The 13,389-nt window shown below is 44.2% G+C and overlaps 1 protein-coding gene across 2 annotated transcripts in view; it reads left to right on the top strand.

The window, feature by feature from the left end:
* Positions 1-8,707: 8,707 nt before the first annotated feature.
* WDR25 (WD repeat domain 25) overlaps positions 8,708-13,389 on the top strand; it is a 95,667-nt gene continuing 90,985 nt past the window's right edge. Inside the window, exons 1-2 of one of the 2 annotated variants that reach the window (XR_013832369.1) lie at positions 8,708-8,725; positions 9,871-10,607. Coding sequence is in view for 1 of the 2 variants with exons in the window: in XM_079948923.1 (XP_079805049.1) it covers positions 9,948-10,607 (660 nt within the window). In the remaining variant the exon portion in view is untranslated. Of the gene's footprint in view, positions 8,726-8,747; positions 8,849-9,870; positions 10,608-13,389 lie in introns of those variants that run through there. The other variant, XM_079948923.1, reaches the window with a different exon arrangement.

Here is a 13,389-nt window from a genome sequence, read left to right as displayed (position 1 = left end):
TCTTTTTGATCTGATGCTACTCTGGACATCATTTAGCACTTAAACAGCTCACTCCTATATGTGCATTATCATTCTGCTGCTCTTCACCCTATGGTCCCAGAGTGGGCCACAACAATTTAAAGTACATTAAAAACAGTTTTAAAACTTAAAATTAAGTTTTAAACTCACAAAAAGGGTGGGTTTTGAAAAGATATATCTCAGGTGTCAAAGGCCAGGGTAAAGAGGTGTGCTTTCAGCATTCGCTCAAAGCTGTTTAATAAAGTTGCCAGGCTCTCCTCTGTGGGGAGGAAGTTTTGCAATTTAGGAGCTGCCATAGAGCAGGCATAGGCAATCTTCGGCCCTCCAGATGTTTTGGACTACAATTCCCATCATCCCTGACCACTGTTCCTGTTGGCTAGGGATCATGGGAGTTGTAGGCCAAAACATCTGGAGGGCCGAAGGTTGTCTATGCCTGCCATAGAGAATGAATGCCCTCTCCTTGGTGCTGTAGCTGGGAATGAATGCCCTCAACAGGTGCTGTAGCTGGGAAAAGGCATGCCTAGCCACCGAGGCCACCTGAGCCTCCAGTGACAGCACCCCAAGGTGTGGACCTGCTCCTTCCAGGGGAGTGCAATGCCATCCAGGAAGGTTGTCTCCCCACCTCCTGTACATGAAAACTGGGGACACATATCATCTCTTGTCTTTTCAGGATTCAACTTCAATTTCTTGGCCCCTATCCAGCACATTACTGCTTGCAAGCACCACTCTAACATTGCATCTGCCTCTCCAGATTCAGAAGAAGAGAAGAAGAGTTTGGATTTGATATCCCGCTTTATCACTACCTGAAGGAGTCTCAAAGCGGCTAACATTCTCCTTTCCCTTCCTCCCCCACAACAAACACTCTGTGAGGTGAGTGGGGCTGAGAGACTTCAAAGAAGTGTGACTAGCCCAACCAAGGTCACCCAGCAGCTGCATGTGGAGGAGCGGAGACGCGAACCCGGTTCACCAGATTACGAGTCTACCGCTCTTAACCACTACACCCCACTAGAACAGAGAGATAAGAGTTGGGTGTCATCCAAATATTGATGACACTTCATTCCAATGGCAGCTCCCAAAGGCTTCCTATAGATGTTAAATAGCATGGGGAACAAGGTGGAACCCTGCGGGACCCCACAGAACAACTCTCATGGTGCTGAACAGTAGCTTCCCAAGCTACTTTCTGGAAACAGAAAGAGGAAAGAGGAACTGTTGAACCACAGTGCCCCCAATCTCCATATCCTAGAGATGCTCCAGAAGGACACCATGATCAACAATATTAAAAGCTGCAAGGGATCAAGGAGAATGAGCAGGTTCATACTCCTCTATCTCTCTCCTGACAAATGTCTTCAACCAAGATGGTTTCAGTGCCATGGTCAGGCATGAAACCAGAATGGAATAGACTTGGAAGTTAAGTCCTGCAATATTCATGGGGCTTACTTCCAAAGTGCTGTTGTAGCCTCCAAAAGGAAGCCACAAGTCCCAGTGTGTAAGCATATCCTTTCACAGCCTTGAATTTTCAGCAATTTCTCCACAATTCTCCAATTTCCCTTTTCACTGCAATACTCCTCCATTTGCTTGATTGCATCTCAAATATCACTTCTGGAACACACACACACACACACACCATACAATGAATCGAACTAAAGCCAATCAGTGTTTTAACTTGCTGAGTAAACCATTATTCTTGGAACTTGACTTAGGAAATGAATATCTGCTTTAGATTTATTAATTACACTTCTGCCTAGCTCTGTGGCTAGGTGTATCATTGCTACATTTTCCTCAACACTTAAAAAACAGGGTTTCATAGTATGCTTTGAGAATTCTATTCCACTCATCTACATGCCATTATTACGATGCCAAATGCTTTGCCTTAGTCAATTACGCTTAAGCAAAAAATTACATGCAATAACTCTTCCATCTCCACTTCTCCACTCAAAAAATCTATTCCCATGGGATCTAATTTCAGTCTCAATTTTTCTTAGAAATTTTCTGCCAATCATTTTTAATGCATTTTACTTGTTCAACAAATAAGTGAAATGGCAAACTTATACAATGTCTGCTTTTGAAATGAGGAAAAGACAGGGTATATTTACAATTTTCAGCCTTCAGTTTGTTTTTCAGATGAGCTCCCAAAAACTGATGCAAACTCTGGTAAGCTCTATCACTATCATTTCCCAAAAACACAGACAAAATGCCATCAGCTTCTGGACACCCTATGCACATCCTGCATCATGCCATGCTCCAGAGGATTGGGAGAACCCTCAGAACATTCACCTTAATACAATGTTGACTATAGCCTTATGGAAATTACAATGGTCACAGCCCTAAAAAGAACCAAACTCAGATTTACTTTGTAAATGCTGTTCTGTAACACTGGGTTTGCTTATTTATCGCCCTCACCCTGCCCAACTCAGAAGAAAATGGTAGCGATGCTGAGCGTACCTCAATTATGGATCACAACCCCGACCAACAGATTTTCAAGAGCTACATCCCACCGAATGGCAAGATAGAGCACACAACTAAATTTGAAACATCAATACTTAGTCAACCATTCCTTAAGAAACGTACAAGACCGGCGGTTCTTTACTCCCCCCAGGCAGGTTGTTCCATTCCTGAACTGCTCACACAAATGCAAACTTTAGACCCCAGAAGGCAGAAAGCCTATCAGTTAAGGAAGTATTAAAACCCCACAGGTGCTCACTTTCCCTGGCTCCTGCTTAAACAGGTCAGTATCCCTGCCTTCTCTGTACAGTGGTACCTCTGGTTACGTACTTAATTCATTCCAGAGGTCTGTTCTTACCTGAAACTGTTCTTAACCTGAAGCACCACTTTAGCTAATGGGGCCTCCCTGCTGCTGCTGCGCCGCCGGAGCACGATTTCTGTTCTCATCCTGAAGCAAAGTTCTTAACCTGAAGCACTATTTCTGGGTTAGCGGAGTCTGTAACCTGAAGCTTATGTAACCTGAAGTGTATGTAACCCGAGGTACCACTGTATAGCACAAGGGAACACTGCATTTTGATTGCCCTTTTAAGGTTATAATACAGGGGTCAGCAAACTTTTTTAGGAGGGGGTCGGTCCACTGTCCTTCATACCTTGTGGGGGACTGGACCCACTGCCTCCTGAAAGCACCCCCCCTCCCGAAAGGCCCCCCTGCCTATGCCACTCACACCGCAGCCACCGATGCTGCCTTGTAATCGGCAGCGTCGGCGTCCTCTGGCTCGGTGGGGCACAGAGCCCAAGCCGCTGGCTTGGGCGGAGGAGGCAGCCCCCACGCAGCTGTTACTTTCTTCCTGCTTGGCCGCTTCCTCCTGTTGAATGGTTTCTTTAAATGTAAAGGTTCATCATTGTTCCACTCGATGTGTATGTCTTTAAGGGGCCAGAGCAAGGGCCAGAGCAAGATAACGAGACCCAGCTTTACAGCTGTGAAACATAGCAGGTGCTGCTGAGTTGCATTGATTAAGGTGTGTCAGCATTTGGTTGTAGTATATAAGGAGCAGCACCTAGCTCTCCCATTACCCTGGGGGTTGGGTTGGTGGTTGGGTCTGGTTTGTTGTTAATGTATTTAGTGTATAAGGAGTTTTTGTTTTTTTCGTAATTAAAACCTTAAGTTATTTTTGAGTCCCTTTCTTTTTAATGCATGATCTCCCCAGCAAGCTCTCTGCAGCGCTACCATACTGCAAATAGCCAACACCTCCCGCTTGGCCACCTTAGCGGGAAGGAAGAGGCGGTACCCAAATGCCGCTGGCCTAGGTGGTGGAGGCAGCCTCCATGCTGCTGCCGCTTCCTTCCCGCTTGGCCGTGTCCTCCCGGTCAGACGCCTCAGCGGGAAGGAAGGGGCGGCACCCAGAGGCGTCCACGGCTTCTGACTGGCTGCAGGAGCTTCCTGCAGCCAATCAGAAGCCGTGCCGCGGAAGTCAGTCTCTGTGCGGTGAGGCCTCTGTGCCGCGCCTGTTTAGAGTAGGGATTGACCGAGTGGGTGGCAGGATCCACAAGGTTTGCAGGCGAGATTAACGAGCTTGGTGGGCCGTATCTGGCCCGCGGGCCTTAGTTTGACAACCTCTGCTATAATATATAAGAAGATTTACATTAATGTTCTTTGCTCACTCCATTACAAAATCAATAAATATTATTGTGTCAAAGTGTACGATTAACAGTGTATTGTTAAATCACTAGCATAAGCAAAAATGCCCCAATCTTTCAGAATGAAGCAAGAGAGTACAGATTTTCAGGCAATGTACCCAGGAGCCCTGGAATTCCTTGGAAGCTTACCAGAGCCTCCTCAATCTGAAAATCAATAATGGTTGTCAAGCTTTTCTGCAAGGCAGTTTCCCTCCCCGTTTCCACCACCTGCAATGTGCAATAAGGTGCATATTGGGAGTATTCTAGGGCATATTCTCAGTTTGTGCGAGTCCATAAGCCCAGCTGCTATATGTGAACCCTAAGATAACTCCCTAAACCCTCTGCAAGACACAAGAGGTTCCATGGCAAATATGCAAGTTGTGTACAATATTCCTTATCAGGGAGATAGTTGTTGAAAGGTCTCCCAGAAGGTAGAAAATGTGAAAACCAGAGCAGTAACACACTCATACGGATGGTCAGCCACAGTGCCCCTTCAAATGTTTCTTTGGAGGGCAGGGGGAGAGGTGACTGGGAGGCAACTTCAATCACTAACAATGGTCTGTCAGAAAATAGCAAGCAGTTCAGCCTTCCTCCAAGTGTCTAAGTATACAGTGGAAGCTCGGGTTGCGAACATGATTCGTGTGGGATGCACGTTCACAACCCGCAGTGTCTGCAATCTGCAGCAGCGCATCTGTGCATGTGGGGTTGTGATTCGGCACATCTGCGCATGCGCAAAGCGCAATTTAGTGCTTCCGCGACCCCCAAAACCCGGAAGTAACCTGTTCCGGTACTTCCGGGTTTTGGCGGTCCGCAACCCGAAAAAATGCAACTTGAAGCGTCTGTAACCTGAGGTATGATTGCACACAGCTCTCAGTTTGGGCACTTATTGTACACTCTGTGTTTTATCTTATTGGTCTGCTAACTGACTGCATTTTGGTGGGAGGTCTCTGCCCAAAAAATGAACGTTTTATGTTACCATTTATTAATGCTTTAAATTATTATCTTGTGTTTTAATATTGCAGTTTACTCTGTGCCCTGTAAATGGTACCGGGAACACGTGCTGATGGGTAGCTATATAAATATAGCAATAAATAGTAATTAACTTAAAAAAAAAAATAGCTTGTAGCACTGTCTGGTGAATAGTAAGAAAGGCTTGGAACTATTAGCACTCAGTACTTTAAGTGTTCAAAGCACTTATATTACGTTATCTCAGTAGATCAGTATTAACATATTCTGTGGAAGAGGCAAACTTTGAACCCAAGATTTTGGGGTTGACAGCTTAGTCTGCAAAGGCAGCTCTTTTTGACAGACATGATTGCTGGGTGCATGTTATTAATTCCTTTAATAATCATGGAAAGTCTGTATGACATATACATGCCTTAAAAAGACCTGTGCATGGAATGCTGTGAACCCTAATTGGGACAATGCTGATGACTCTCAGCCTGCTCAACTCACAAGTTCAGAGTCAGCCTTGTAAGCAAAGCTATTTCTCAATTGGATTACCCCACTTTTTGGAATAGGGCCAGGAGAGACAACCGCCATGAGATGCCATGACAGACCAGTGATTCACTGGTTTCCTCTGAATTGCAGCAGCTTTCCAGGATCTCAGAAAGAAGTCTCTTTGCTAGCCTGGCTACAGGAGATGTGACCACTAGGGAGCATGGATAGAGACTGTAGCTCATTAATCCAGGGCATGCTATGTAGGCAGAAAGTCCCAGTTTCAATACTCCACATTACCTTTAAAAGAGGGATCAAATAGCAGCTGGCAGGAAAGATCTTTGCCAAAGACCCCTGGAAACTGCTGAGCTAGATGAACAAAAGTCTGACCTTGTATAAGGAAGCTTCCTATGTTTTCCAAATCCACCTGCAACTCCTTCTGCCCCCTCTCCTGGGTGAACAGCTTTCTTAAATAAATAAAAATAGCCTTTCTTAAAAGATGTAAGGGGAGACCAAATCCAAACGTTGAATAATGGTTATGAATTGTGAAGCCTCTGGTATGAATTTTGCCTCTGCCAAGAACTCACCAGGTGACCTTAGGCAAGCCACTCTTATCTCTGTCTCAGTTCCCCCTCTGCTGTAGCAGAGGTATCATAATGATGACTTACCTTGCAGTGTTGGTATAAGGATGATAGTACATGTGAACTTCAAGGATGTAAAGTGTTTTTAAAACACTGGCAAGGACTATACAAATGCTAAGTATCATCATATTTTGGTTAAGGTGATCTAATAAACTAAGTGCCCGGTCTCAGGGTGGACAAAAAGGTCACATACAATGTTTGCCATTCGGCAAAGAAAGTGGTGATAGTGGAAGTGGAAGCAGAGCTCATGCCCCCTCAAGATAGTCCAGACAGACTGAGGACTGCCAAAGGGGATTGCCACAACAGCTAAACACTGAATATCTGTTGCTGGGAATCGGTGAGTGGGGCAGAGGGCCACTGTGTTTGCTTCTGTGGGTTTCTCACAGGTGTTGGGGGTGGGGAGGGGATGAAGTAGAGGGATCCTTTTTCCACATGTGGTGGTCCTGTAATCAGGGAAATCTGGTAAGTAATTTACAATGAATTAAAAAATATATTCAAAAAAATCTTCCCCCAAAAGCTGGAGGCATTCTTTTTGGGAATGGTAACAACCGAAGTCCCTAAAAAACAAAAGAATTTATTATTATACGCCAACACTGTGGCTAGAACCTTATTAGCACAAACCTTATTAGAACAAAGGTGGAGAACAAATATGGTACCCACTAAGGAAGAGTGGCAGTTTAAAATGCTTGAATATGCTGAATTGGCAGGTATAACGAATAGGATAAGAGAAAAGGATGATAAGAAGGATTGGAAAATGTTTATTGAATATTTTAGGATCTGGTATAAACAAGTAAATAACTTAGCAGGTCTTCAGTAAATCCCGCAGAATAGGAGCTAATACAAATCAACGGAGGAAGGAATTAGAAGATTAGAAATTTGGAATATGCGATTTAATAGGAAAAATAAAGAAACCAGGAAAAGGGTGGAAGTGAAGTCACCAGGTATTGAGCTGTAAGTCCAGATTGGTATGAAAGTTGTACTTAAAGTGGAGGGAAGGGAATGTGGGATGCGCTGTTTTTCTTTTCTGTCTCTGTATTAAAAATGCAAATTAAAAAATTAAAAAAGGAGACAAGGTGAGGCAACTACCTCAGGCTGCAAGATCCAGTGGGGGAGCAGATACAGATGTAGATCTCCCCCCCCCCGCTTGCTCCTGATGTAGTTCTTCCCTCACCCCTTCTTCCCTGGTGGGGAGAGGTGTGTGTGTCGGCGTTTTTTTGGGGGGGGGGTCTGCCTCAGGCAGGGCCGGGTTTAGGTTTGATGAGGCCCTAGGTTGCAATTTAATATTTTAATGTTTCAATATTTTAATGTTGTATTTAATGTTGTATTTTAATCTTGTTTTTAAGTTGTATTCATTCAACTTGTTTTTATTATTGCTTGTTAGCCGGCCTGAGCCCGGCCTTAGCTGGGGAGGGCGGGGTATAAATAAAAAATATTATTATTATTATTATTATTATTATTAGGTTTGATGGGGCCTTTTATAAGTCCAGCTGTTGGACCTAACAGATATCTAAAGCCATTTGCACATAACAAATAGGAGCCTACACAACCATAGCTGTCAACTTTTCCCTTTTCTTGCGAGGAATCCTATTCGGAATTTCCCTTAAAAAAAGGAAAACGTTGACAGCTATGTACACAACACAAATCACTATTGCTGTATGTAGGTTTTGTTTTATTTTTATAATCTTATATTTTGGAAATGTACATCCAGGTTTTTTTTTTCTTTAATTGTTTTTTTTTGGGGGGGCCCAAGAGAGTGGGGCCCTGAGCAATGCCTTGGGCTGGCCCTGTCTTTTTTTTTTGGGGGGGGGAAGCTACATGAGAGAATAATGAGTCAGTTGGGCGACGGGTCGGACCCCCCACGGTCTTCTTCCCCCGCCCAAAGGCCTCCCGCTCAAAGGGTGGGCTGCAGGGGCGCCTCTCCCCCGACTACTCGCCTCTCCCCCCCCTCCCAGCTCCTCACCTGCCTCAGGAGACAGCTGCTTCTCTCAGCGCCCCTGGAAGAAGCCGCGATTCCCCTTTGCATCAGCCAAGTGCGTCGCTCATCGCCGTCCGGGCGGGAAACACGCACCTGAGCCCGGAACCACCGGTGAAGAGGAGCGAGAGAGGACAGCTAGGCCCATGCCCAGAACTGCGGAAGGGAGGAGGCGAGGTCTTCGGTGAGAGCCGCGCCGTAAACCGAAGGGGGCGAGAAAACAAACAAAAACACAGAACGAAGGACGTCGGTGAGGGGGTACGGGGGGGGCCCGGACCGTTCGACGCCGGGTCGAGTTTCCTGGGGGAACCGTTTCAGCGGGAGGCACCTGCCCACGCTGCGAAGCCGAGCGGCAAGCAGCGCGGAGGGAGGCTGCGTGAGGGCGGTGTTGCCGTGAAAGGGGTCCCCCCCCCCGTGCATGGAAACAGGTCCGGGTCCCTTCTTGGCAGACGTTGGCTGCAGGCAGTACCGGCGGAGCTGCTTCGCGTGGCACTCGGGCCGCTTTGAAGCGGGGGAAAGGAGGTTTTTTTTATGCAAAGTACGTGCTCAAAGCGCCCCTGTTTCACAACTCTTGTTACTGTAGCTAAGCTTAATATAGTTGTAGAAAGCCTTGCTGTATGGCTACCTTGTAATACAGGCGCACAATCCCCTCCCCCAAAGTGTATGTATGTTTATTTGTGTTTTTTTGGGGTCTACTGGCAAACACAGGTTTTGATATAGATCTAACAATTCTGCTAGTTTTATACATTCCGGGGTGGAGTAGGGGAAAGGTATTTGCATGCCACACTCAAGTTTTCTTTCTTCATGGTGGTGGCATATTGATAACAGAATTATCTACAGTCTTTAGGTAACAGAAAAACGTGCGCTTTGAAAGCTAAGCTTTCCACAACATTTTAGAGAATGTGCCAGTTCCACAGAAGTGATTTTTTTGACCCTTGGATGCTGCTGTTTTGCAGTTGTTTTTTAAAGTGTCCCTGACTTCCAACAGATATACATTTCTTGTCATAATTCAGTTTCATTTAGTGTTTATGTATGGAATTGTTAAGAGCTGCCCTTGAATGGTTCAGCTGTAAAAAATAATAAGGTGCTTCAGCAGGGTGCTGCGCTAATTTTAGCAGCAGCACACATTATTAATGATAAGTTAAAAAACAAATGGTCACACATAGTCTTGAGCCCACTGCCAATTCATTAAGCAAAGAATCAATTAAATGCATCTGTTTTATTTATTTATTTATTTATTTATCCATCTGTTTTATTATTTTCCAGGGATGGTTGGTCCCTGCACTTGCTTTTTCAGAAAACCAAATGTAGTGGGGAGCACACATACATTCCCTTGCTCGTTATGATACAGGTTTGCTGCTGAGACAAGCCTTTTGAACACTAAAGCTAGCTGGCTCTCTGATTCAGTACTTTCTCAGTAAATGTTTGCAGTTTTCTTTTGAGTAAAAATATTCAAATTACTGGAATTGTCTCAGGATGGCCATGGTATACCAGGTTATTTTCAGGCTGTTAATGTAAACTGGAATGTGTTAACTTAATTAAATATTTAATTATGAACATAGTAATGGTTACTCTGTGGAGGGTCACGAACCACCCTGGTGTAATGCTTGTAAGTATGAAAGTATTCTATGTTTCCTTGACTGAAAAATGAGTTCTTTAAAGTGAATTTCCTTAAATTTGTAGATTTTCATCGCAGAAGCTTTTCATTGTTTATGAAGATCTGAAGGGAAAATTTAGAGAATTCTGTTGCAGCTGACTTGATGAATCCCTCACTTGTTGCTTACGAAGATTCAGACTCTGAGACAGAGGATGGGGAATCTGAAAATGCCACTGTCAGTGGAATAAATGTTACAAATTCTGCTATGACTGCTGCTCAGCCTTGTGATGGGACAGTCAAAATTTCTGATAGCACATTCCAACCTGTGGAATACATTGGCAGTTCAAGGAGTAACATGTTTCATGAAGATACTCTTCTCCAGCACCTAAAACCTAATAAAAACTATAAGGCAACCACACTTCTTAAGAAATTACAGCCTGATACACCTAGACTATTTTCTGCAAATGAGAGTTGCTCTCAGAAGAGGCCCTGTGATTACAGCGAAGTTACTATACAAGGGCTGAGACCATATATCCCTAAAAGACTGCGGCAGGAAAAAAATCTGCTTCTTTGTGAAGCTGAAGACAGTGGCCAGAGCACAAGTTGTGCAGCCAAACTTGATACAGCAGGAGAACAGATGTCCTTTAATACTTCCCAATATATTATGCCATACATAGGTTCTAAGTATGGGATAACTGAAATTCCTAGGAACCTGGTATTTCAGATGTCTGATCACAGCGGTCCAGTTAATGTGGTCCAGTGGTGTCCTGTGCAGAAGTGGAGCCACATGTTGCTCTCTGCATCTATGGATAAAACTGTCAAGGTAATATGTTGCAGAGTGAATGTGTTTGTGTCTTTTTGATGGAAAATTAGCATTTTCCCCTCATAGGAAAAGAGGTGGGAATCTAATCAATTTCAAAAGTCTCTAGTGTGTCCCTGTGAGCCTTTTTTCTGTGGAACTGGCAGATTCATGTTGAATTGTGTAGGCACCTGTCTGTTATGCAGTGCAGTCTGCATTTACTCTGACAGAGGTTATGTACTGGTGGAAATTATGGACATCTGTACTGTCTGTGAAATTGGATTTCTGCAAGTTGAGGGGGTGGGGGAAAGTGCAGACTCTGCTGAACTCTGACACAAGTTCTAGTAAGTCAGAGAGAAGCTGTAGATGGAGCTGGTGCATTGTTCCTTTAAAAAACTAGAGGATCCCCCCCCCCCCCTTTCTACCTTCTTAGTTGTGGGGAAATGGGAGCAGCAGAATTCTCAGTGCTCTTGCAGGAGACCAAGGAGATCTATATTTAGAGTCAAAGGAATCTAAATATAGCACCTGTGATGCCCTCTGATCTGGCCTCTGGTTGGCTATATGAGGGCGCCTTCAAATACTTATTTCCCCAGGTATGGTAGTGGCTAATTGGCAGGTGGTAATGGTAGACAGGAACACCCACACAAGAGGAGCCAGCTTGTGTGTGTAGTAGACAGTGCCCCATTGCTTGCAAAAAATAAAAAAATAAATCCAAAGCTGTCATTTGCTCTTTGAGACAGGGGGAATCCAGGTGCATGTGTTTCTAACTGCCACCTGCAAGGAAATAGTAGGTTGAAGAGGCAAGGGTTTCTATGTCCCTGTACAGGTTCTCCCAAGTAAATTGGAGCCACTTGCTGTAATTGCACTGTTTACTGCTAGGAAAGGACTGAGGAATGAAAAAATGAAGGATAATCTCAGCTCTCCCAATAACATTTTTATATGTGCTGCAGGGAAACAAAAGGAGAAATGAAGGAAGTCCTATAAGGAGAAATCAACAGGTGATAATTTTAGGAATTTTCCATTAAGGAATTTCCGGATAATCAATTTTGTGGCTTAAATTACCTTGTCTGGCAACCTGGTGCAAGAGAGAGCATAAGCTGAAATAGCTAAGACTGCAATATATATTTTTAGGCAAGTGGAGTAGAGCCAGTGATGGGATCTTGAGGCTTCCCTGGAGTTTAGGTTTATCACTACTGATTAATACAAGAAAAAGAGCACAGGCATAGGATATGATTTTACATAAAGAGCCTGCTGTATTAAGCCAAAGACCCCTAATCAAACATTCAGTACTCACAGATAACAACCAGATGCCCAAAGGCAGGACATGAGTGCAATAGTACACTCCCCACTTATGACTCTTAGCAGTTGGTATTCATAGACATATTATCTCTGATGCTGCCCGTAATGTACTGTACGGCTATCAAGGCAGGTAGCTGTTGATAACCTGATTCCATGTATTTGTCTAGTCCTCCTTTTAAGCCTCGCAAGTTGGTGGCCATTACTACATCTTATGATAGCAAATTCCACGATTTAACTATCCACTGTGTGAAGAAGCTCTTCCTTTTGCATGGTCTGAATTTGAATTTGTAGGGACATGATTCCCAAGCGCTGTAGCTGTCATGCCTACTGTCAGACATCCAGCCCAGTAATGCCTGCTCTGATTTGGCAGCAACTCTCCAAGGTCTTAAGTTGACATCTTTTTCATACGGTTCATCTGTTCCATCCCTGATATCTGAGATCCTTTAATTATAAATGTCCTGGTTTAGTTCTTAACATGCTGCATGCAAACCATCCTGAGAGGCTATCCTAAATTGCTCCCCATAACTGTTCCCTTTCCACAGATCTCACTGTACAAAGTTGGCTAGAACAGTTGTTGTTCATTGCTCCCACCTGCAGCCAACGTCCCATTTGCTATTTCAGTGGCTTTTTCCAGACTCCATATCCCTGTACTGTACCCATAGAAGTAAGCATAGCCAGCTGTAACAACTCCTCCATCCACTTTTGTGTTGAAACAAATGAGCCTCAAATCCTAGAACAAAACGAATTATTAAAGAAGAAGAGGTGAGCCCCCCTGTGTCATACAAAATTTCTAATTTGCCTCTGACTTTCTGAGATTTATTCCGAGACTTATAATTTTCCTAAAAACTCCTTTCTTTGAATGGATACAAATGACTACTCATGTCAGCCTTATAATTAAAGTTCTTAGACGTTTCTTAGGTTTGCTGTAATGACGCTTGCTTTGCATTATAAGGTTTTAGTGGAAAGCTTATGTGGTGTCCTCCTGCTGCTAATTCTAGCTCTTTACATCAGCGGGTGAATAATCTGTGTTTTGCTGTCCTTAATGCCTCATTTCTAGCTTTTGCAAAAGTACTTAGGTTGTCACAAAGGGATATATGTACGCACCACTTTTTCTTTGACTGACGTGAGACTTTGCTTTCTTGCACTGCTTTTCAATTAACTGGAGGAGATAATAGTGAGACTAGAAACCATGAGCACCATCTACTTGGTATAAACACAGAAGCATTTATTTTATTGTATGGATTGGGTCCAGGCTACCTGAAGGACTGTGCCAGTGTGGTGTAGTGGATAGGAGCGATAGACTCGTAATCTGGTGAACCAGGTTCGCTTCCCCGCTCCTCCACATGCAGCTGCTGGGTGACCTTGGGCCAGTCACACTTCTCTGAAGTCTCTCAGCCTCACTCACCTCACAGAGTGCTTGTTGTGGGGGAGGAAGGGAAAGGAGAATGTTAGCCGCTTTGAGACTCCTTAGGGTAGTGGTAAAGCGGGATATCAAATCCAAACTCTT

The sequence above is a fragment of the Podarcis cretensis genome (genome assembly GCF_951804945.1).
Source record: "Podarcis cretensis genome assembly, chromosome: 1".
Lineage (NCBI taxonomy): Eukaryota > Metazoa > Chordata > Lepidosauria > Squamata > Lacertidae > Podarcis > Podarcis cretensis.
This window is presented reverse-complemented; position numbering and strand designations above follow the sequence as displayed.